The sequence below is a fragment of the Balaenoptera physalus genome (genome assembly GCF_965194825.1).
Source record: "Balaenoptera physalus genome assembly, chromosome: 19".
NCBI lineage: Eukaryota > Metazoa > Chordata > Mammalia > Artiodactyla > Balaenopteridae > Balaenoptera > Balaenoptera physalus.
The window spans coordinates 12,471,333-12,492,573 of record NC_138900.1 but is presented as its reverse complement, the minus strand read 5'-3'; the positions used below and the strand labels follow the sequence as shown (position 1 = coordinate 12,492,573).

The 21,241-nt window shown below is 49.0% G+C and overlaps 2 protein-coding genes across 11 annotated transcripts in view; both read left to right on the top strand.

Moving 5' to 3' along the window:
• The window catches only part of AXL (AXL receptor tyrosine kinase), a 30,239-nt gene extending 26,626 nt beyond the window's left edge, over positions 1 to 3,613 (top strand). For all 4 annotated transcript variants that reach the window (XM_082438617.1, XM_082438619.1, XM_082438618.1 and 1 more), the window contains 2 exons: positions 390 to 526; positions 2,307 to 3,613. In XM_082438617.1, the coding sequence (XP_082294743.1) occupies positions 390 to 526; positions 2,307 to 2,658 (489 nt within the window). In that variant the 3' untranslated portion in view covers positions 2,659 to 3,613. The remainder of the gene's footprint in view (positions 1 to 389; positions 527 to 2,306) is intronic.
• Positions 3,614 to 4,841: 1,228 nt separating this feature from the next.
• Positions 4,842 to 21,241, top strand: part of HNRNPUL1 (heterogeneous nuclear ribonucleoprotein U like 1) — a 35,442-nt gene continuing 19,042 nt past the window's right edge. The window contains exons 1-7 of one of the 7 annotated variants that reach the window (XM_082438605.1): positions 4,842 to 4,950; positions 10,693 to 10,818; positions 12,826 to 12,982; positions 14,717 to 14,790; positions 16,329 to 16,468; positions 18,495 to 18,594; positions 20,369 to 20,481. In XM_082438605.1, coding sequence (XP_082294731.1) covers positions 10,698 to 10,818; positions 12,826 to 12,982; positions 14,717 to 14,790; positions 16,329 to 16,468; positions 18,495 to 18,594; positions 20,369 to 20,481 — 705 coding nt within the window. In that variant the 5' untranslated portion in view covers positions 4,842 to 4,950; positions 10,693 to 10,697. Of the gene's footprint in view, positions 4,951 to 6,420; positions 6,884 to 7,249; positions 7,268 to 10,692; positions 10,819 to 12,825; positions 12,983 to 14,716; positions 14,791 to 16,328; positions 16,469 to 18,494; positions 18,595 to 20,368; positions 20,482 to 21,241 lie in introns of those variants that run through there. The other 6 variants (XM_082438607.1, XM_082438603.1, XM_082438601.1 and 3 more) reach the window with 6 other exon arrangements.

Genomic DNA, 21,241 nt, shown 5'->3' with positions numbered 1-21,241 from the left:
TCTGTGAACGGTGGTGTGGACATGCCGGGGGTATGCACAGGCCCATGGGTGCATGGTGACAGGTTGCTACATGGGATATGTAGACAGTTTAGGTTGGGAGGGGCAGTGGTAAGTGTATACATGTGTATAGCCAGGGTGTGGAGGGTGACCCGAGACCACGTGTCCATGGATCGTATAATTGTCTGCATGGGTGGGCAGGTCTATGTGTGCACACAAGTTGCCTCTGTAACTGTGTACCTGTACCAAAGTGTTTCTGTGAATAGCTGTGATGCACCCACAAAGATAGCTGTGTCCACGTAAGTGTGGGGATACCCATGAATCTGTATGTTGGGTGAGGGCGTCTGTGCAGGAGACACCCCCTAAATTCTCTCCCTTCTGCCCCACCACAGTGGTCCTTTGGGGTGACAATGTGGGAGATTGCCACTCGAGGCCAGACCCCATATCCAGGAGTGGAGAACAGCGAGATTTATGACTACCTGCGCCAGGGAAACCGCCTGAAGCAGCCTGTGGACTGTCTGGACGGACTGTGAGGACCCTTAGTATCCCCTCCCCCCATCTCAGATTTTACCCCAAAACCCTGAGCACCCCGCATGGCCCTGACATATCCAGGACCCTCTAAAACCACAGGATCCCTCAGACTGTTGAGGAACCCACCTGCCCCCTCACCCATGCTCCACGGAACCACTATTCGCCCATGAGGCATGAATTAGCAAAAGGTGCCCTTTCCTCCTTTGCTTTGTGTGTGGAACGCAGGCTGGGCAGCACCCTACCCTGGCCAGGTATCCGTGGGCAGTGAATAATGACACGTCCCCACTCGCAAAGAATTCTAATTCCTCCCAGGCTCCTGAGCACCCACTCCCCCCCCCCCCCCGCCACGTGCTCTTCAACACCCAGAGCCCTCTGCCAAACCCTTATAATGAGCTTCTCCAAACTCTCCAGGCTCCTGTGAGATGTTCTCAGAATCCTTCAGGGTGGTGCTTATCAAACTTTGCCATCCCATGGAACACACAGAGGGGAGCACTTTGGGGGTAAAGAGAAGATGTTGCTTGGGTCAGGAGGGGAGAGCCTGGGGCTTCAGACTCTCCAGGTCCTCCTTGGGTGCTCCAAGAGCCGAGGGCAGGAAGAATAGCTAACATTTCTATACAATTTACTAGAAGGTATGGTTTTAAGTGTTCTGCGTGCATTAAGTCATTTGGTCCTCACTACAGCCATATGAAGTGGGTTGGCACCCTTATTATTCCCATAGGCAGGTGATGCGCAACTGAGGCCCACGTCAAGGGAAAATCATTTGCCAAAGGCTGCATAGCTGGTGTGTTAGTTATCTATATCCCCAAAATCCAGTAGCTTAAAACAACAGGCATTTATTACCTCGCATGGTTTCTGAAGGTCAGGAGTCTGGGAACAGCTTAGCAGGGTAATTCTGGATCAGGGTTTCTAATGAGGTTACAGTCAAGATGTCAGCTGGGGCTGAAGCCATCTGAAGTTTGAGACTGGAAGATCTCTTGCAAGGTGGCTCACTCACATGGCTGTGGCAGAAGGCCTCAGTCCCTTGCCACGTGGACCCCTCTATAGCGCTGCTTGAGTTTCCTCATGACATGGTGGCTGGCCTCCCCCAGATGAGCATTCCAAGAGAAAGAACAAGGAGGAATCCACAATACCTTTTCAACCTAGTCTCAGAATCACACACTATCATTGCTGCCGAGTCAGAATCCATTGACTAAATCCAGCCCACACTCAAGGGGAGGGAAGGTAGCCTCCATCTTTTCAAGGGAGGAATGTCAAAGAATTTGAGTACATATTTAATTTTATTTATTTATTTATTTATTTATTTATTTATTTATTTATTTATTTATTTATGGCCACGCCGTGTGGCATGCGGGATCTTAGTTCCCAGACGAGGGGCCGAACCCGTGCCCCCTTCAGTGAGAGCACAGAGTCTTAACCACTGGACCGCCAGGGAAGTCCCTGAGTACATATTTTAAACCAATACAGCTTGCAAAGCTTTGATGCTAGAGTCTGTTCTGGGGAACCACACTGGGAAGCTTTACTCTAGCAAACCCTCACTAGAACATCACCCCCTACCCAGAGAGATTTCCCAAGACTTTTTCCAGTTCCTGAGTGTGTCTGTCCCAGGACACACCTCAGAAACTCTTGAGAATTCCCAAGTCCGCATAGATGCCCCCCGAACTGCTACAGTTTCCTCCACTCCCTTGTAATACCCTCAGTCCTCTGAGTGTCCTAAAATACCCCCAAACTCCCAGAATGCTCCCCTGTTCAGTCTCCCACTCCTCATTTTGCTACCCTAGGTATGCCCTGATGTCCCAGTGCTGGGAGCTAAACCCCCGAGACCGGCCGAGTTTTGCAGAGCTTCGGGAAGATCTGGAGAATACGCTGAAGGCCCTGCCCCCTGCCCAGGAGCCAGACGAAATCCTCTATGTCAACATGGATGAGGGTGGGGGTCATCCTGAACCACTTGGAGCTGCTGGAGGAGCTGACCCCCTAACTCAGCCTGACCCTAAGGATTCCTGCAGCTGCCTCACCGCCGCTGAGGTCCATCCTGCTGGACGCTATGTCCTCTGCCCTTCTACAGCTCCTGGCCCCGCCCTGCCTGCTGACAGGAGCTCCCCAGCACCCCCAGGGCAGGAGGATGGCGCCTGAGACAACCCTCCACCTGGGACTCCCTCTCAGGACCCAAGCTAGGCACTGCCACTGGGGGAACCCCCCCCTCACTTTCCCACTCCAGGCTTTACCCCCAACCTTAGCCCTCTCCTCCTACCCATTCCACTTCCATCCCAGACAGGTCCTCTCCCTTTTCCACACCTTAGTGTCCCCATGTGTAAAAGGAAGGGATTGGACTGCAATCCCGAAGGGTCCTCCCAGGTCTAACATTCCAAGATTCTAGATTCTAAGGTTTAAAGAGTCTAGATTCAGAGGTTCTAAGTTTCAAAGATGAGTCTGATTCTAAGGACCTGAAATTCCAAAAGTCTCTAATTCTAAAGTGCTAAGGTTCTAGACATGGAAGTTCTAAGGCCTATACTCTAAGGCTGTGAGATTCTATGGCTCTAGACTTTTCTGGTTCTAAGATTTTTGATAAAGCCCACAAGATTTTAGGTTCTAAAGCCCTAAGATTCTAATTCTAGGATCTAAGGCTCTATGATTCTAGATTTTATTTTTCTAGGGTTCTGAATCCCTAGAGTGTAAGATTCTACAATTGTAAAAATTCTACAATTCTAGACATGGAGGTTCGAAGGTCTGATGTTCTAAAATTTGATGTTCCGAGCCTCATAGAGTATAATTTCTCTGGCTGTAAAACTCTAGATCATAAAGCTTCAAGATTTGATCTTCTCAAGTTCTAAGATTCTAATGCTGGTCAGTTATAGGTTCTAAGGCTTTATGGTCCTCGAAACTTTTGTTATGAGATTCTGGATCCTAAAGATCTAAAATGCTAGAATCTGCAATTAGAAAGTTCTAAGAGTTTAAAGATGGAGGTTCTAAGGTCTAATGTTCTAAGATGCAATGTTCCAAGACCTAGTCTAAGAACCTAGATTCTCTATGTCTAAGATTCCGGATCATATGCTTCAAGATTCTAGATTATTAAACTCTAAGATTCTAATGTTGTTCTGTTCTGTGTTCCAAGGCACTCTAGATCCTATTGGTCCAAGATTCTGGATCCTCAGCATCTATAGTATAAGACTCTACAGTTGGTGGTGACTAACCAGATGCCAAAGTTTTAATCATTTTTAATTTTGGACACCTTTAAGTTCTATGCTGCATTCTGTCTTTCTAGGATTTTAGTTAAGGGGCCAAGAATTCACAGTTCTAAGTCTTAAGATTCTCGGCACTATAGTTCTAAGATTCACATGTTGTAAGATTCTAAAAGTCTACAGGTCTAGAATTCTAAGATACAATTCCAAGGTTTTAAACTTATAGTTTTATCCTTTGTGGGATAGTTTTATCCTTCCCTTCTTAGCCACCTCTGCTTCCTCTTCCCCTCATGTGGGGTGTGCACCCTCAAGCCTGTGCAATGCATTAAGGATGCCTCCTTTCCCCAAAGGACAAACTCCCTCCTCTGGGGCCATGCTGCCCCCCTGAGCCAGTCCCTTATGCCCCCTGAACAGAGTGTGGACTCTGAAACCTCCAGAGGGGCTCAGATCACATAAAACTTTGTAACCATGCTTCTGTCTCCTCTTGTCTCCACTTAGCTGTCATATGGCCCCTCTCCCTGGCAACTCAGTTTCCCCAGTAAAAAGGAGGGTTTGGTGGGGTCTTGGAGTTCTCCCCTCACTAAAGAGGGTAGAAATGAACATATACATAGACAAAAAGACAGGCAAACAAAAGCAGACTCACTGAAACCCCTAGTGAGGAATAGGCACATAGATATTCACAGGGTCACACAGAGACCCTACCCCTCTCCAAAGTAACAGACCCATGAATTAATGGACATACTCAAGCACACCTGGTCACAAATACAGAGACACAAATTCAGACACAGAGAAACACAAAATTACACAGATACAAACATGTTTACAAACATGCACAGGCAGGCAGTCACCAGGAATAGGAAGAAACTAGAGTAACAGATACATACACAAATACTCAGAAATATAGAGTACGTAGAGGACACTCACACACCCAAACGTTCAGATTCACATAGAAACACAGGCACAGAGCACCTCCGATCATCATGAGCCCGCAAAGGGACTCCTGCCAAGACAAGCCCGCTGTGTTTTGCAAGCATCGCAGGCACAAGTTCCTGGGTGTGTCCAGCAGCAGATGGAGGAATCCTTGGCAGCGCCCGGACGCCCCCAGGTGGTGGCTCCTGCGAACCGAGAACGGTTCAATCCGGGCCACAAACTTTTTTAGAACAAATCATTGTGGAAAGCTGGGAGGAGAGAGGAAGTCGGACGTGGGCGAGGGGCGGGGTGTCTGGACTGGAACCTACGGGCCCACGTGAGTGTCTGTCCCGCTTCTGAGTGGGTGCTGTGTGTCTATGTTGCCGTGGTGTAAGCTTGTAGTGTAACTGTCCTGTGTGTCTTTATCATTTGAAGCCGCCTGCCTGTGGCGACCTTAGTGGGCTCATCTACACCGAAGTTTGGTGTATTATCTCCTGAATTGATGCTTCTGATCCCACACACGCCATTTGTTTATCTGTGTTGTGTGTGCGCCTTTGTCTAAGTAGAGGTTTTGTGTGGCTTTTGTGGGCTTTAGGTACGGCTCAGTGGGCAGCGGGCGTTTGCATTGTGTATCTCGGTAGTGTACCTTACAGAAGCTTTGTGTCTTTTGAGTTAGAGGCGACAGGTGGTGCAGTGTTAGACATTGTGAAACTCTGTGGAGTTTAGTAGAGTGAGGCTTAACTACGGACCTGTGTGTTTGAGCTTGTCAATATAGAGACCGAACAGGCGGATCTACTGAACAGCAGTTTAGAGGATGTGGGGTAGAGACCCCTGAAACTGTGGAGGTCTTTCCGGAGGGGAAGGCTCTATGATCGCGTGCAGAGTGCCCATTCCACGTATGATACCAACCATAGAGGAAGACGGTAGCGCAGCTATAAAGAGGCGCCCCGTGAGATGTACTATCAAAGGGGAGAGAGTGCGATTCCCTTTACAACTTTTCTCCCGCTGTTAGTCTAGCCTCTATTTTCAAACCTTCAGGATTCTCTTAAGTCAAAGGGTTGCTTTTCATAAAGGCAACTGAGTTTCTTCCAGATTAAGAATAATTTATCTACTTAATCTCGATTTCGTATACTTCCCTCTACAGCAATGTTCGTAAGGCCGACCGTAACCAGAACGGCCAATCCGGGTAGGTTTTCCTAAAACGATGCAACTGTACTAGCTTTAGTGAGATAAGACAGTAACTGAGATTGGTGGACAGACTGTTTTGAAACCGCCCTAACGGCAAGGGGCAGGTCCTTAGTGAATTCATCTCTTTCCGGTTTCCTAAAGGCAATCGTGAAAGGGGGGCGGGGGTGTCTGCCGACCCTCCATTTGATTGGTTTCTAGTGGTTTTACCCGCTTGTACTCCTCTAGGGGCGGGAGATTTAGACCAATCAAGATATGTGTTACAGAGACACTAGTTTGATGAAAGGACCGCACAGGAAAGGCCGTGGGTGGGGGGAGAAACGCTCATTCTGAGATCTCATCACTGATTGGTCCAAATCTTTACTCCCTTTCCCTCATTTGACCCTACGTGAGCGGGCGCGCGGACACTACCCAATCACCGCGCGCTCCTCCTCCCTCCTTTTCCCGCCCTCCCGCTTCGGCCCCGGCACCGACGTAGGCCAACGCTTCCTCCCCGGCAGCTCCTCAGCCCTTTCTTTGACGGTCTTTTGAAAGACGCGCTCTGATTGGCTGAGCCCCGGGGTTCGCGCCCGTTGCCCCCATGCGATGGCCAATTGGCACCCGTGTTGCATCGCACGGGGCCACGGAGGAGGGGGGAGGCGGTGGCGGCGGCCATTTTGAGCCGCCGCCGCCGCCATTGGAGTGGGGGGCCCCCCCCTTTCCCCCTTCGCCTCCTGACAGGAAAGGTTTAAGGGGGACTGAGCCCTGGGAGGCCGGGCCGGGCTCGGGGGCCGCCCCGGGGGCCCGGGCCATGGATGTGCGCCGTCTGAAGGTGAACGAACTTCGCGAGGAGCTGCAGCGCCGCGGCCTGGACACTCGCGGCCTCAAGGCCGAGCTTGCTGAGCGGCTGCAGGCGGCGCTGGAGGCCGAGGAGCCCGACGACGAGCGGGAGCTCGAGGCCGACGACGAACCGGGGCGACCTGGGCACAACAACGAGGAGGTCGAGACCGAGGGGGGCTCCGAGCTGGAGGGGACCGCGCAGCCACCGCCGCCCGGGCTGCAGCCGCACCCGGAGCCCGGCGGCTACTCGGGGCCGGACGGACATTGTGAGAGTGCGCGGGGCGGGGGCCGGGGAGCCCGGAGTCCGGGCCGAGGAAGGGCTGTGGGACGCGGGATCCCGGCGCCTGAGGTCGGGGAGACGATCTGAGGATCGGGGGATCGCGCCATCCGCCGCTGAAAAGGATCTGGGGACAAGGCCCTTGGGACGACCAGGGGGTGGATCCTGGCGTTCGGTGCAGGGGAGATACTGGAGTGGGGGCTCTCGGTTTCGGAGATGAGGAAGGTCCGGGGGTGTAGAGGATTCCGGAGCCTAGGGCTCGGAAACCGGAAGCCGTGGTTTCTGGAGCCGGAGACAGTCGGAAGAACAGGAGGTTTTCTATCGGGGGACCGAGGAGGATCTTGGAAATGGTGATCTTAGGGTTTGCAGCTGGGTAGGCTTGGGAGCCATGCTAGCCCAGTCTATGGGCTGGGCGTTGGGAGCCGTGTTTTCAGGGCTGGGAGAGTTTTGAGGATGGAGGATCCTGGAGTTTGCTGCTGGATGTGGTACCGGGAATTCTTATGGGTTGGTTAAAATGGAGTGCTGGTGTCTGGCCGGGGAGGGTCTGATGGGCTGTGTGTTCTGGTGTTTGACTGGGGAGCACTTAGGGGATGTGGGAGACCACCACGTGATTGTACTAGGGGGGACTCCCATCTGACTGAGGATGGCTTGGGGGACTCAGATCCGGGGCTGAAAGGCCAACCTTGAGGCAGGGGCAACCTGGGCATTTGATGCTGGCAATCTGGGGACCTTCTGGTTGACTTGTAGAGGAGGTGTATGGAACCTTGGTGTCCAGAAGCTGGTGGGGGAGAGAAGGATGCTTCACTGGGTGAGAGACCTGGAGGTCTAGAACTGGGAAGGCTCTGAGAACAGATAACGCAGTGGCTACTGCTGAGTGGTCTTAGATTAACAGTATGGGATGTTTGGAGAACAAGGGTAGCTGGCGGGGGGACGGGTGGTAGATAACAAGTAGATACTCGATGGAGTATCTAGGGGATAGAGGATCCTTGTGTCTAGCACAGGAGTGTGTAGCTGGTCTGTCAAATATAGGGGAGGGGAGAGTGTGTAGGATGTGGAGGGTGAAAGAAAACCTGTTGACTTGGCTGGGGACCTCAGGGTGGAGTAGGGGGAAGTGTTTCTGGGGCTGAGCATCTCCACAAGAGGGCTCCTTGGTCCCAGAAGCAGTTGTTTTTGTGCCCAGGGATTGGAGGGGCCTCGAGGGGTAGCTGGGAACCTGTGCATCAGCCAGAAGGTGTGACTCTGAAAGAGAGGGGATGGAGTAGAGCTGTTACTTTCTGAAGGGAGGCGACCCCGGTATGGGAGGGACTAAATCTGGAGTTAGAAAAGGGTGGCGTTCTAGCAGGACAGGGATCGGAGAGGTTGAAGAGTAAGTAGAAAGGACTTTGGCATTCAGAGTTTGTGTTGTTTCTCTGAGAAGAGGGTATCCTCAGCCATAGGGCTAAGGAAATGGGGAGAGCAAGGGGGTCAGAGAAGAGACTGGATTTGGGGTTGGCATTGGGTATTTACTTGTTGAAGAGAGATGGAATCTCCTGGAGCAGGGCAATCTGAGGGTAGGTTTGGGGTGGAGAGCGATTGTCTAGGACTCAGATGCTGGGAAAAGTACTTCCCATTGCAGAGACCTGTGAAGGAAGGAAGGAGTGGCCCAGTGTGCCTGCCTAGGGCAGGCGAGACCCTGGCAGGAATGCCTAGGAAGAAGGGCCAATGGCTGGAGGCGGCTCCAAAGAAAAGTGATGTGCTTTAGAGCATAGGCTCTAGACTCAGATTTTGTCTTGGGCAAGTCGCTTCACCTCTGTGAGCCCTGGTTCTGTTGTGTGTAAAATTGGGATAATAATAGTGTCCCCACCCCCCATGGTTGTTATGAATGAGATTACGTTCATAAGGGGCTTAGCACTGGACCTGTCTATTATTAGGAAGTGGATGTTTTAGAGAGTGGAGAAGGGCCCCAGAACCCTAGCTTCTCTGAGCACGGCTTCCTCTGTGAGCACAGGAGATTCTCAGAAAGAGAGGTGTGAGGCTTCCGTGGCGAGAAGAACACTGTGCTTGGAGCCTGGAAGAAAGAAAATGGTTTGAAAGGGTCTCCTGTGTTCTAATTAAGGAGTTATTCTGTGTCTTCCTTTCTCCCCTACTCCTTACAACAAAATCCTTTGGGTCCCTTTTTATGCCCCCCTCCAACCCTTCCTTCAACCCTGGTAAACAGACCTGTAGCAGACCACGTGATCTGTGACTCTCCTCCCTTTGGCCGCACCTGGTTTGTGCCCAGATATATTTGTCCTCTGAGAAAGGATCCAATCAGTTAGCAAGCAGCAGAATAGTCTGCCCTTCCCTGTGGTTCTGCCTCACTAGTCCTGGCACAGCCACTAGTAGGGCTCTGGAGGCACCTAGCAAAGCTTGCCCCTGGGGTGGAGAACCTGCTTACTACTAACCCTAGGTTTCCAGAGTTCTCTCTGGGTTTGCCTACAAGGTTCTTGAGGGAGTTTCAGGTTTTAGTCCCACCTCTGAGCTCTCACATGTGTCATCCCAAGCCCAGGAATGTTTTCTCCATTCTCGTCACTGAATTATCATCACCTATGTATCCTTTGAGTAAAGGCTTATCTCTTACTTTCTGGGTCCCTGATCTTAGCCCCTGGTACTTCTTCATAGCCCTTAACCCAATCATAATTTTTGTGCTTACGTATTTGTTTAACGTGTGTCTGTCTTACTAAACTGAAGGTTTTAGTGAGGCAAGCTTATTCTCAGCTGTATCCCAGCATCTGGTATGTAGTATGTACTCCATAAATAGTTGATGTTATTATTCTTTTTCCTTTCTTTCTTTCTTTCTTTCTTTCTTTCTTGTTTTTTTGGCCATGCCGCATAGTTTGCGGGATCTTAATTCCCCAACCAGGGATTGAACCCTGGCCCTGGCAGTGAAAGTGCTGAGTCCTAACCACTGGACCTCCAGGGAATTCCCTGATATTGTTATTCTTGCCACCCTTCAGTTGAGTTCTTCCTGGACCCACAAGACACCTTCCTGAAACCCTTCCCACCTAACTCCAAATATTTTAGGATTTATCCCTAATGAGTCTGAAGGCCACTATTATCATGACTCCTGTTTTCTTAACAGTTCCTTTCCTTCCTCCCCCATTTCCTCTTCAACTGAGATGGTTACCCCTGATCTTTACAGCTGTTGCAGGGTGGAAGAGATTCTTAAAGAGGGTTGGCTATGCAGGTGGGAATAGTGAATTGGGTCGGACAGAGGACTGGTTTGTGCTCTGAACAGTTTTTAAGGTTGTACCCTAAAGGTAACTCTCCAAGCATTATACCACATCAGAGGACAGAGGACTGGTTTGTGCTCTGAAGTTTTTAAGGTTGTACCCTAAAGGTAACTCTCCAAGCATTATACCACATCAGAGGACAGCTAGGCTGGTAATTTTTAAACTGTGCTCCATGGAATCCCAGGTGTCCGTGGAGTTACCCCCCACCCTAGTGGGGGCTTAGAGGGCGAGGTCAAGCTGGACCCCTTCTCTGACTGTCCCATCTCCTTGCTTCAACCAGAGCAGTTCTGCTTCATTTGGTTTTGTATGTTGGGATTCTGTAGAACCCAATCACAGATAGATCTCCAACCTTTTGAAGGGGAAGAGAGCATGTCCTCAGGCAGCTGGGGCCCCTGATTGCCCAGGTGGGTTTCCATCTGAGGTTGTTATCACACCTTTTAGCCTCTGGCAGACTAATTGTCCCCAGTGGGGATGGTGTCGTTTTGCATTAAAAAGCTACCTCTAGTCCCAAGAAACACCCTTCTAACTGGCCATTTTTTGTTTTAAGATGTCATGGACAGTATTACCATGCAGAACCAATTCTATGAGACGCAGGTCATCAAGAAAGAGAACGAGTCAGGCTACGAGAGGAGAACGCTGGAAATGGATCAGCAGCAGCCGGCCTATCGCCCAGGTGGGAAGACGCACGTGATCTGTCTCTCTAGAAGGAAATGGAATCTATGTGTGGTGGCCCTTACCTTCTGCCTAGTGCCTATCTTCCCAGAGACTTTGCATCTTTCTCTTGGGCATTCCACTTGGGCTTTGTCACTCTGACAAGGTCTTTTTGAAGGAAAGAACTTAGTCCCACTCCCAAGTGTTAGGAGAGGGGAGTCTTCAAGGTATGTTTTCAGATGTTAGTACCAACACCCTAGAGAGTTGAGACCTGGAGGCCAGTATTTGAGTCTTAGAATTTTAGAATGTGGAAGCCAGAAAGGACCTTCTAAATCTAGTCCAGTGTTTCCCACGTTCTGAAGAGTATCATTCCAGGAGATGTTATTAGGGACTTCTCAGAAAAAGTTTCCTTGGACAAACGCATCTGAAAAATGCAGCGTATTCTATACCACCTCTGGGAGAGTCACTGTGCTCATTAGAGCATTAAAGATGCTGAGAAGTCCTGGATTGGGAAAAACTCTGTGTCACATTGTTTAAACCCAGGATTTCCCAAGCATGTAAATGTGTCTTTGTAGAACAAAGTTCCCTGTAGTGCCACTTTGGGAAACACAATTGTAATGTAGCTGTCTCCCCATTTTACAGATGGGGGAGGTGGCAGGGCTGGGGTTGGAACCAGGAAACTGGCTTCTGGGCCACTGCTCTTGGTCAGTAAGCAGCACTCCTCACCAGTAGTGTCCTAGTATTGGGGAAGCAGGGTCCTACCGCTGAGTAATGACAGAGCCAGGACTGGCTCCCAGTCTTGTGCTCCTTTCACTGTGCTGTGGCCCTAGTGCCTTTTCTTAGTGAATCTAGCTGGTTCTATCTGATTCCATTCTGGTTCATCCACAAAGTGAAATCCCCCGACATTTCTTGTGGGTGGCTCAGGATTTTAATGAATGTAGGTTAAACCGTAGATTTGCGTCAGGCTCTGTGAGACTTGTGGGATCATTTGGCCCAAGGAGAGTATTTTCCGTGCAGACATTTATGAAGGGCTCCTGTGAGCCCAGCGCTGTGCTGGGAACCATGGAAGTTCTCTTCAGGTGAGTGAGCACCATCTCTGCCCTAGCAAACGAGGAGCCTTCTCTGAGAGATTTGGTCTGCATGCCAAAGCCAGGGAGTGACCCAGGGTGGTCTTGAGCTGAATGCTGAAACGTGTGGATGTGAGTGATCCACAGCATCCACAGGTGCTGTGAGAGAGATGAGGCGGGGCTGCGTCCGCGGCTTTCTCTCGGCAGGCACGGATTCTTCGAGTCTGCCTGAGACTGGGAGTTTCCTGTGGTCCACAGCATGTTATCCCATCCTGACTTCCTATTTGTGGTGTGACTTAATGAGACCATCACACCTGTGGGCTGGCTTAACTGCAGACCCTCCCTTCTGGAATGATTCTGGGCTTTGTAATAGAGTGATTAAAGCCGGTAGAGTTAGCTGTGGGACCACAACACTGTTGAATGGACTTTCTCCCCTCCATTGCTAGACTGAAGAAACTTTGTAAGAACTGAAGTGAAGAGATTCTTTGGGAGGAGAAATTAGAGAATGTGGAACTGTGGAATCTTAGAAGTCTTTGGGGCTCCCTCCCACTTGGTGCAGGCCAAGGTAGCTGCCAACTTTCCTGGGGCCTTTGGCAAGGTAGCCAAGGCAGTCATTCACCTTTGGGTAGGCCCTTAGCGAGCTTGTCCTTGTTTAGTGCTGAAGTCCCCGCTCCCTCCCCACGAAGCCTGAGAGTTATCTGACTGACACCTGTTACCACATCAACTGCTGGTGCTGATGTGCCTGGATGGCCATCCCCAGCCTCCCTTTATTCTAGCCCTGTTATCCGGGACAGCCGTCTTGGCTCCCTCAGCAGGCTTCCGCTGCATTCAGCAAGCTGCCTGTGCCCAGACCTCACCACCATAGTCGGGATCCTGCCAGTATCTCCTGAGGTAAAGGGGACCAGAAAAGTGATAGCTGAGGAGTTTCTGAGTGTCTTGACCATCTGGATTTGTCCTGACAGTAGAAGTGAAGACAGAGGTGAAGCAAGAGGCACCCACCAGCTTCCTCCCGCCCGAATCATCTCAACTCAAACCTGACAGACAGCAGTTCCAGAGTCGCAAGAGGCCTTACGAAGAAAACCGGGGACGGGGGTATTTCGAGCACCGAGAGGATAGGAGGTGGGTCTGTGAGGCAGTAGTCACCCGTTTTCCAGTAGGTCTCTATGTCTGTAGCCTGGTGCCCCCGTCACCTTCGTACTAGCCGGGAGGGGCAGAGCAGAGTTCTCCCTGCCCTCACACTCTCCCCCAGTTCTTCCTGCACTCGCTACCAGATTCAACTTTGCTAAATATTTGGTCCTTCCCTCAGTTCTTCCCTTCCCATTACTTGCAGGGTAAAGTTCAAACACATGTGAGATGCCAGCATGCCTTTTCAGTCCTTTGCCCCACTGCCCTGCAGTCCAGCACAGTGTTCTGTTCTTAACGGTTGCTTGATATCCCTCAGTTGAAAGAAAGATTTATTTCCTCATCTACTCCGAAACACACCCCTTCCATCCATCTGTTCATTCATTCATTCATTATCAGCACTCATAGTGCTTTCACACGTGCCCACCCTTGGACTAGACCCTGGAGGCACAGGTGATTTGGACAGTGGGTTTTGCGTGAGGGTCAGGAGCTCGTGGGTGGGAGTGGCCTCCCCCCTGGTCATTTCCTTTTCCCTTTCCTGACAAGCCTTCTCCCTCCCTTCGCCCCCAGGCCCAGACCTACCCTTTCCTCCTTCCCTCCTTCAGCTCCTGTGTGAAGCCTTTTCCATTCAGGGAAACTAGGAATGATCACTCCTTCTCTATTCATCTGAGCTGGTCATCTGACACATTTCATTTCCTATCTGGTGGAGTTCATCCTCTAATTAGCTTGTGACTGTTTAAGACAGGGCCTGGGTCTCATGGCTGTGACTAAAGTCAGGAGATGGAACCCACCTCTGATGAGTTTCTCCTACTACCCCCCATAGAACAGAGGCCTAGAGCTACTTACTGATGGAGAGCAGAGGAAGAGCACTTGCTTTCCTCCAGGGGTGACAGAGAAAGCTTCCTAGGATAGACTTAGCATGTGATGATCTCTCTTCGCACCAGGCTCTGTGCTAGCCTTGGACTGGCAGGGTCAGAAGGGCACTCCACCCAAGGGACGCCTGCTGCTGGGGGAGTGCCGGGAGCTAGACGGGCACAGTGTACCTGGTCTGAGCGCATGGTGGGCTGAGGCCGTCCAGCCCGCCCCAGGCAGCACGCTGGACGTTAGACTCCGCGCTTCCACCCCTTGCCCTTATTCCCATATGTTGGAAACCACCAGTATTTTCACATAGTCCCTTTTAGTATTCTGGTAGGAGTGTCTCTTGTTCATAATTTAGGACACTTTTAAAGAGAAAGAGACTGAAAAAAATGGGTCATTTCAAATCCTTTCAGATGTGGAGTTTTAGGAAGCCTGGAATATGGACAAATTGTAATAAAAGGTTTATCTAAATTCTTACAGATTCCCACTCCTAGCCCAGTACTCTTTGGGCTACCATAGCCTCCCACTGGTAACACAGTTCAGCATGGAGGTAATTCTCAGCGTGTAAAGGGGTGGATCAGAATCTGGGGGTGTGAGAGAAGAGTCTTCTTGGAAAAGCTTTCTAAATGATTCTGATGGCCCTTGTTAGCAGAGCAGGCCCTCTTCAGTCCCTGACCCGACCCTAGGAGTTAACAGTCATTGCTCTCACTGCAAGGATATAAGGTTCCAGAGTTCTTCTGCTAACCTCTGCGGCAAGAACTTGAAATCCAGGAAGCAGCTTGGAGGCCACTTGTAAATTCAAGCAGAACCTTCAGTTCCCTTCTTCCCTTGTCCGTCCGTTCTCATGTAACTTAATACCTCTATATGACACAGGGGCCGCTCTCCTCAGCCTCCCGCTGAAGAGGATGAAGATGACTTTGACGACACCCTTGTTGCCATCGACACATGTGAGTGTTTGGAGTGCCTGTTTGATACTGCCTTCCAGTCAGTATTGGGAGGCTGCCTTAACCTTCACAGAATTCCTGCCCGGTACCATCCAGAGCCAGTGTTAGTTCAGATGTGAGAAACAGCAGAGCTCTGGAATGAGGGTGCTGGTTTGGAGACAGAAGATCTGCTCTCAGCTCTAACTGTGAGATTCTGGGCAAGTCATTCTACTTCTCTGAGCTTCTCTTCAGGGAGGAATAATCCTGCCCTAATACCTCAGAGGACTTTGAGTGACACTCATCAAAGAGTGGATACCAGAGCAAGTTGGAAAACCCTAGCACCCTGTAAACACGGAGGGTTGTCATTTAAGCGGGAAGGGAACCTGAGTGCTGCTGAGGAAACTTAACTCTTTGACGGCCGTTTCCCCAGTTTCCATCAGCTGCTCACGTTCCTGGTGAAACCAATGCCGTTTTGTCTTCTCAGGCATTAACCTGGCCTGCCCTGGTCTCCTCCAGTTCAGTTTTCTTTCCTCTGGATAAGTGGCTTTCCCCTTGACTGTGCATCTAAACACTTGGGGGAATGAATATAGAGGTCCTGTCCCTCCTCAGACCTCCTAAGACGAATTCTAAGTGGTAGAGCCTGTGAATCCGAATTTTTAAACACACCCAGAAGCCCAATCAAGTCTGAGAACTGCACTTTTCAACAGAGTGGAAAGTTAACAGCAGTTCATTCATGTACTTCTTTACGTAGCTCATGTTTATAGACCAGTGGCTACATGCTTTGGAAGAGATAAAGACATCTCGTACACAGTCCCTTCTATCACAAGATCTCAAAGACAGTATACCCAGAGTAAAGCTAAACATTTTTTAAAGTATTGGGTGGCGGTGGTCCATGAAGCAGCATCTGATCAAATGCCAGTTGTACAGACCATGGCACTCAGCCTTTAGAGAAAGGAGAGAGCCTACTGGACGAGATGGTCAGAAAAGACTTGAAGAGGGGGGAGAGTCCTAGGCCTACACGAGGAGGTGGGAGTCTGTGGTGCACCTGACAGTGGTCCTGGGTGGTGGGTGTGGATCAGGGTCAGATGTTTGTGCAGCTGTTGGCAGCAGGAGTCTGGCTTCCACACTAATAGAGTTAGCATGGGAGATGGTTGAAGTGTATGGCAGTGGGGATTAACCTTTTTAAATTCTAAAATCCCTTGAAACTGGTAAGAATATGGACCCTCTCCCTAACAAGTGTACATCCCCATTAGAAGTATGTGTGTATTATATCCAGGGGCCCCCCCTGACAGCCATCCTGGGACCTCAGCCAGGTGAAGAACCCTCGTTCCTATGTGGAGTGGCTGCTTTCATCCTGTGCAGGCCAGTTTGCAGTAGTCCAGGGCCTTTGTGCTAAAAGGGAGACTGGTTAGGGGATGCGGCTGGCTTCTCATGAACCTGCCCCCACAGTGTGTCAGCTTGTGTACTCCTGGTTAACACTCTTGGGGAACTTACCTCTGCCTGTGCCTGTCCCTCTCGGGACCATTAAAACATCAGCCAAATACAGGCTTTTTCCTCCACAGATAACTGCGACCTCCACTTCAAGGTGGCCCGAGACCGGAGTAGTGGCTACCCACTTACAATTGAAGGTTTTGCATACCTGTGGTCAGGAGCCCGTGCCAGCTATGGGGTCAGAAGGGGCCGTGTGTGCTTTGAGATGAAGGTGAGTGGGAGCAACCAGACGGGATAGGGACAGAAAATAGGTCCATCCTTTGGAATAGCCTGTCACCAACCACCTTGGTCAGAGCCATGATTGCAAAAGAGATTTGATTGAGCATGGACTGTGTCCCAGCAAAAAGAAAAAAAAAGTAAAATGAACTCAGAACTATGTCATTGCTAAATAATATACGGGGAAAGCAGGCCGACCATACCTTGCTTCATCAAACAGATTTTTCCCTGATGGGGTTTGACCCAGGACTTGTATAGCCAACCATTCTAGGGGTGACGCATTTGTAGACCTGGGAAAAGGAGTTGTTTGGAAGAACAGTGAGCTAGAAAGAGTTGCTCATCACCAATTAAAGGGAGGCCAGGGAAGAGCAGGAAAAAGAAAGGTTCTGCCATCAGGTCATCCTTTACCATCATCTCTCCACAGTTCCACGTCCGGTTATGTTTATGAAAATAATATGTGCTTGTGTTTAATAAAGTTCAGAAGGCACAAAAGAGTATAGGGTAAAAACCGGAGGTATACTCACTTCCTCCCAATCCCCATCCTACCCTCCAGAGATACCTTATGTGTTAACAATTTCTTGTGTATCCTTTGCACATCCAAACTTATTTATGATAGGTGATACTTACAGAACACATTGCATGTGCTAGATACAGTGCCAAGTTCTTTTCATGGATATCTCCATTAATCCTCACAGTATCATCATGAAATATGTACTGTTGTCCCCCATTTTTCAGAGGTGGAAGCTAAGACCAAGGGTTATCGTATTTGCTTGGCTAAGACGTTGATTCTAAGTTGCACATTGTTTTGTGCTACTCGTAGAGAAACACTCCCAATTATACTGACAGAGGGCTTTCACACATCAATTTTAAGATATATCCTGACTTTGGAGATGTTAAAATGTGAAAAATGTGTGTGCAGAAGTCAGTGACATAGGGTAACTTTCCGAAAGCCACAATCTAATGCAGATAGATATTGGTTATTAGACAGTCTAACCTCTGATTTAATTAAAGGTTAAGTCAGAAGGTACCTTTTTTTTTCTTTTTAGTTTTTATTTATTTTTGGCTGCATTGGGTCTTCATTGCTGCACTCAGGCTTTCTCTAGTTGCGGCGAGCAGGGGCTACTCTTAGTTGCGGTGCGTGGGCTTCTCATCGCGGTGGCTTCCCTTGTTGCAGAGCAGGGGCTCTAGGCACGTGGGCTTCAGTAGTTGTGGCACGTGGGCTCAGTAGTTGTAGCTCGCAGGCTCTAGAGCGCAGGCTCAGTAGTTGTGGCGCACGGGCTTAGTTGCTCCACGACATGTGAGACCTTCCCGGACCAGGGATCGAACCTGTGTCCCCTGCATTGGCAGGCAGATTTTTAACCGCTGCGCCACCAGCGAAGTCCCCAGAAGGTACCTTTTATTCTTTCTGCTGCTTTTACTTAATACTGTATCTTGGACATTTTTCCATACCCCAGTGTATCAGCCCCGCCTCATTCTTTTTAACCGCTGCATCATATTCTGTGTCAGGGATGTGCCATAATGTGACCAGTGCCTTACAGGTGGTTTCTACTTCCTTTCTCCCTCCCTCCCTTCCTTCCTTTTCAACATAAACACTGCCTCACTGAATATTTTTGTGTGTATGTATCTATAGGATAAACTGGAAGTTGAATTGCTTGGTTACAGAGCATGTGCATTTGTAGTTAATAAAGACTGCTAACTTGCACTCCAAAGACATTGTACCAATTTATGTTTCTACACCAAATGTTATGGGAGTCCCTGTTTCCCCTGCAGCAAGTGTTAAAACTAAAAAATAACTTTCTGAAATTCCCTTCTCTGTGGCCCTGAACTCTCCTAAGCCCTTTAGAGGCCCTGGTTTCAGTACAACAGGCCCTTCAGAGCAGTGTGGATACCTTTTCCCCAGCAACAAAAGCCATTCTTGTTTGTTTTTTTTTTTAACATCTGCGCACTTCCCTCCTGTATTGCCTCGTAACCCGTCAGCCTCCAGAGAATCACTTCTGAGCCCTCTCGTTCTCTGTTCCCAGATCAATGAGGAAATCTCTGTGAAGCACCTTCCATCTACAGAGCCCGACCCACACGTTGTCCGTATTGGTTGGTCCCTGGACTCCTGCAGCACTCAGCTAGGTAAGAGGAGGTCAGCCAAACAATCAGAGAGTAGAGCAGGTGCCTCTGTCCCTGGATTCTCAAGCTTCCTAAGTTTCTCTTTCCCGCATTGGACCCAGAACAGAACTACCCTGGGATGGAACAGACAACAAGGATTAGGCTTGTGCCGCTGCCCATCTTCAGACATACAGGATTCAGTTGGAAGGACCACAGTGATATAACAACTTTTCTACAAAAATTTATCCTGCATCTTTAAGAAGAGGGTCCAAAGTTCTCTTTAGAAAACTGTTCCCTTTCTTAAAAAAAAAAAAAAAAGACCAGTTGTCTCGTGTTCTCAAACCAAGCTGAAAGTAATAAGTTCCTCAAGTCCCATTAAATCCTATCTGGAATTTTCTGTCCAGAGCTTAACCCAGAGTAAAAGAGAAAGCAGAGACCAGTGGGGCCAGGGCTGGCTCGTGGAGAGAGGCAGGGGCTGCCTTGAGAGGTTTTGAATTTTCACAGAACCCCAGGCCTCAGTGACCTTCTGACCCCAAGTGACTGATTTCAGTGACCAATGCTGAGACCTTCCTCCTTGGTCATAAAAACATTCTGATTATGAAAATAACGTGTAAAGAAAAAAGTGAAAATGATGTGTGCTCCTTGTGAAAATTCAGGCCATTACAGAGGAGAAAAATGAAAATCCTTCTAAACCTGTGCGATAACGACCAATGTTAACATTTTCATCTGTAGTCTTCCAGACAGTTCCTTTGTCCTTTGTGTTTCTCAGATGGGGCACATTATACGGACTGTTGTAACCTGATTACTTTTTCCCACTTAATATCCATGGGTATATTTTTGTAAATAAATATAGCTTTTTTGACCACTGCATAATTTTTCACTTTACAGTTGTATCACTTATTTATCAATGTTTTGTAGGTCATTTAAGTTGATTGCAAATTTTTGCTGTTAAACACTTGAGCTGTCCTTGTGTGTAATTAGTCTGATCTTTAAAAGTAGAAATGCTAGGTTAAAAACAGTGAGCACTTTTCATTTTGATACGTATTAGCAGTTTCTATTTAAGATTCATGTGTCATCTCCTTTTCTCTTTCTTTCAGTTTTGAGGAATAAGTGGAAAGTAGTTGATACAGATAAAGATACAAAGCCCAGAACAGTGGAGCAGATGTCCAAGGTTACACAGCTGATTCATACTAGAACTGGGCCTGGAATTCATGCTGTTGGCTCCTGCTTTACTGGCAGGATGCTCCTTGGGTTCCTGGCCTAGGATCTCTCTATAACCCAGATGTCAGCCAGGGCCCTTGGGGTCTCAGTCATATTGCATCGGCACCCAGTTCTGTAGCCTAAGGCAATCCAGTACCTTTCCTAGGGGTTAGACCTCATGGTCTGCAGAAGCAAAATCCTTTTACTGATTTCTGACCAAAAGTTGACGCCATTAGGAGACTTAACTGAATATTGAATGTCACAGCGAAGGGATGCATCACAGTATACAACCTTCCTCCATCCCAGCTCCTCTCTTCCCTCCTCCCTTTTTTTTTTTTCCAAATTCTCCCTTTCTGTGCAAAGCAGTTCAGTTCAGCTCCTACTCCCAGACTTAACATCTAAAGCCATCAAGCCCTCAGAAGTTCTGCATAACGAGGGGCTTCCTTTCAACGGAACCTTTCTTACCTTCCCTGCCAAAAGCATCTGATTAGTAACACTAGTAAAGAAAATGATTTTTTTATTTAAAACTACATGACAGCCATAAAGGCTGTTGTGACCATCGCAGGTTTAACCTGCCTTTGCCTGTTTCTTCCATCAGGCGAAGAGCCTTTCTCCTATGGCTATGGAGGCACTGGGAAGAAGTCCACCAGTAGCCGGTTTGAAAACTACGGAGACAAGTTTGCAGAGAATGATGTGATTGGCTGCTTTGCGGTGAGTGCTGGCAGCCTGTGGGAGTTGGCAGAACCGAATGTTGGTCCTGTCAGGTCAACCTGCAGACTTCTTTTTCAGAATACCTCTGTCCATTGTCTGCCCTGTGTCCAACCACTCTCGCCATACCTCTTTCTCTCTCTTTGATGCACTGGAATGTTTGCAGTCATTTTTTGCGAAATTCTGCCATTCTACCCCTTCAGGTCTTTTGTGCAAAGCCGTCAGGTGGCACCCTGAAGAAGTTTGGGGATGTCAGGTGTGCACAACCTTCCTCCCTTCTTAGATACCAGAGTTACATTTTCTAAACAGACTGAGGAATTTCTTATCTTCCTTTGCTACAGAATAGCCTGTCTGTTCTCAAAGGCAGTGATGTTGGCTCTTGTCCCACTTTAACATCACCTCATCCCAAAACTTCTTCCTTCCTTCACCTCACATTGGTTGAGCCAGGCTTCCAATAGTGCGTTGCCTTTGAGGACGGTGGGGATGGATGCAAAGCAGAACAAGATAGAGGGTGCCTGAACTGCTGCTGAAGTTCAGTCCCCAAGAGCAGTGACCAGCACTCACAGTGCTGTGGAGTGTGGCTGTTGCCTCTGGGGCCAGAATCCCTAGACCCAGACCCAGTCCCTGCTCTTCCATGCACAGCCCTGGACTACCCTCCCTGTATTTCAGTTTCCTCTCGATGAGAATCTTTGCATCTACCCTAGAATTTCATGTGGAGTCATTAAGTTAACCCATTAGAAGCACTTACAACAACGTCTGGCAC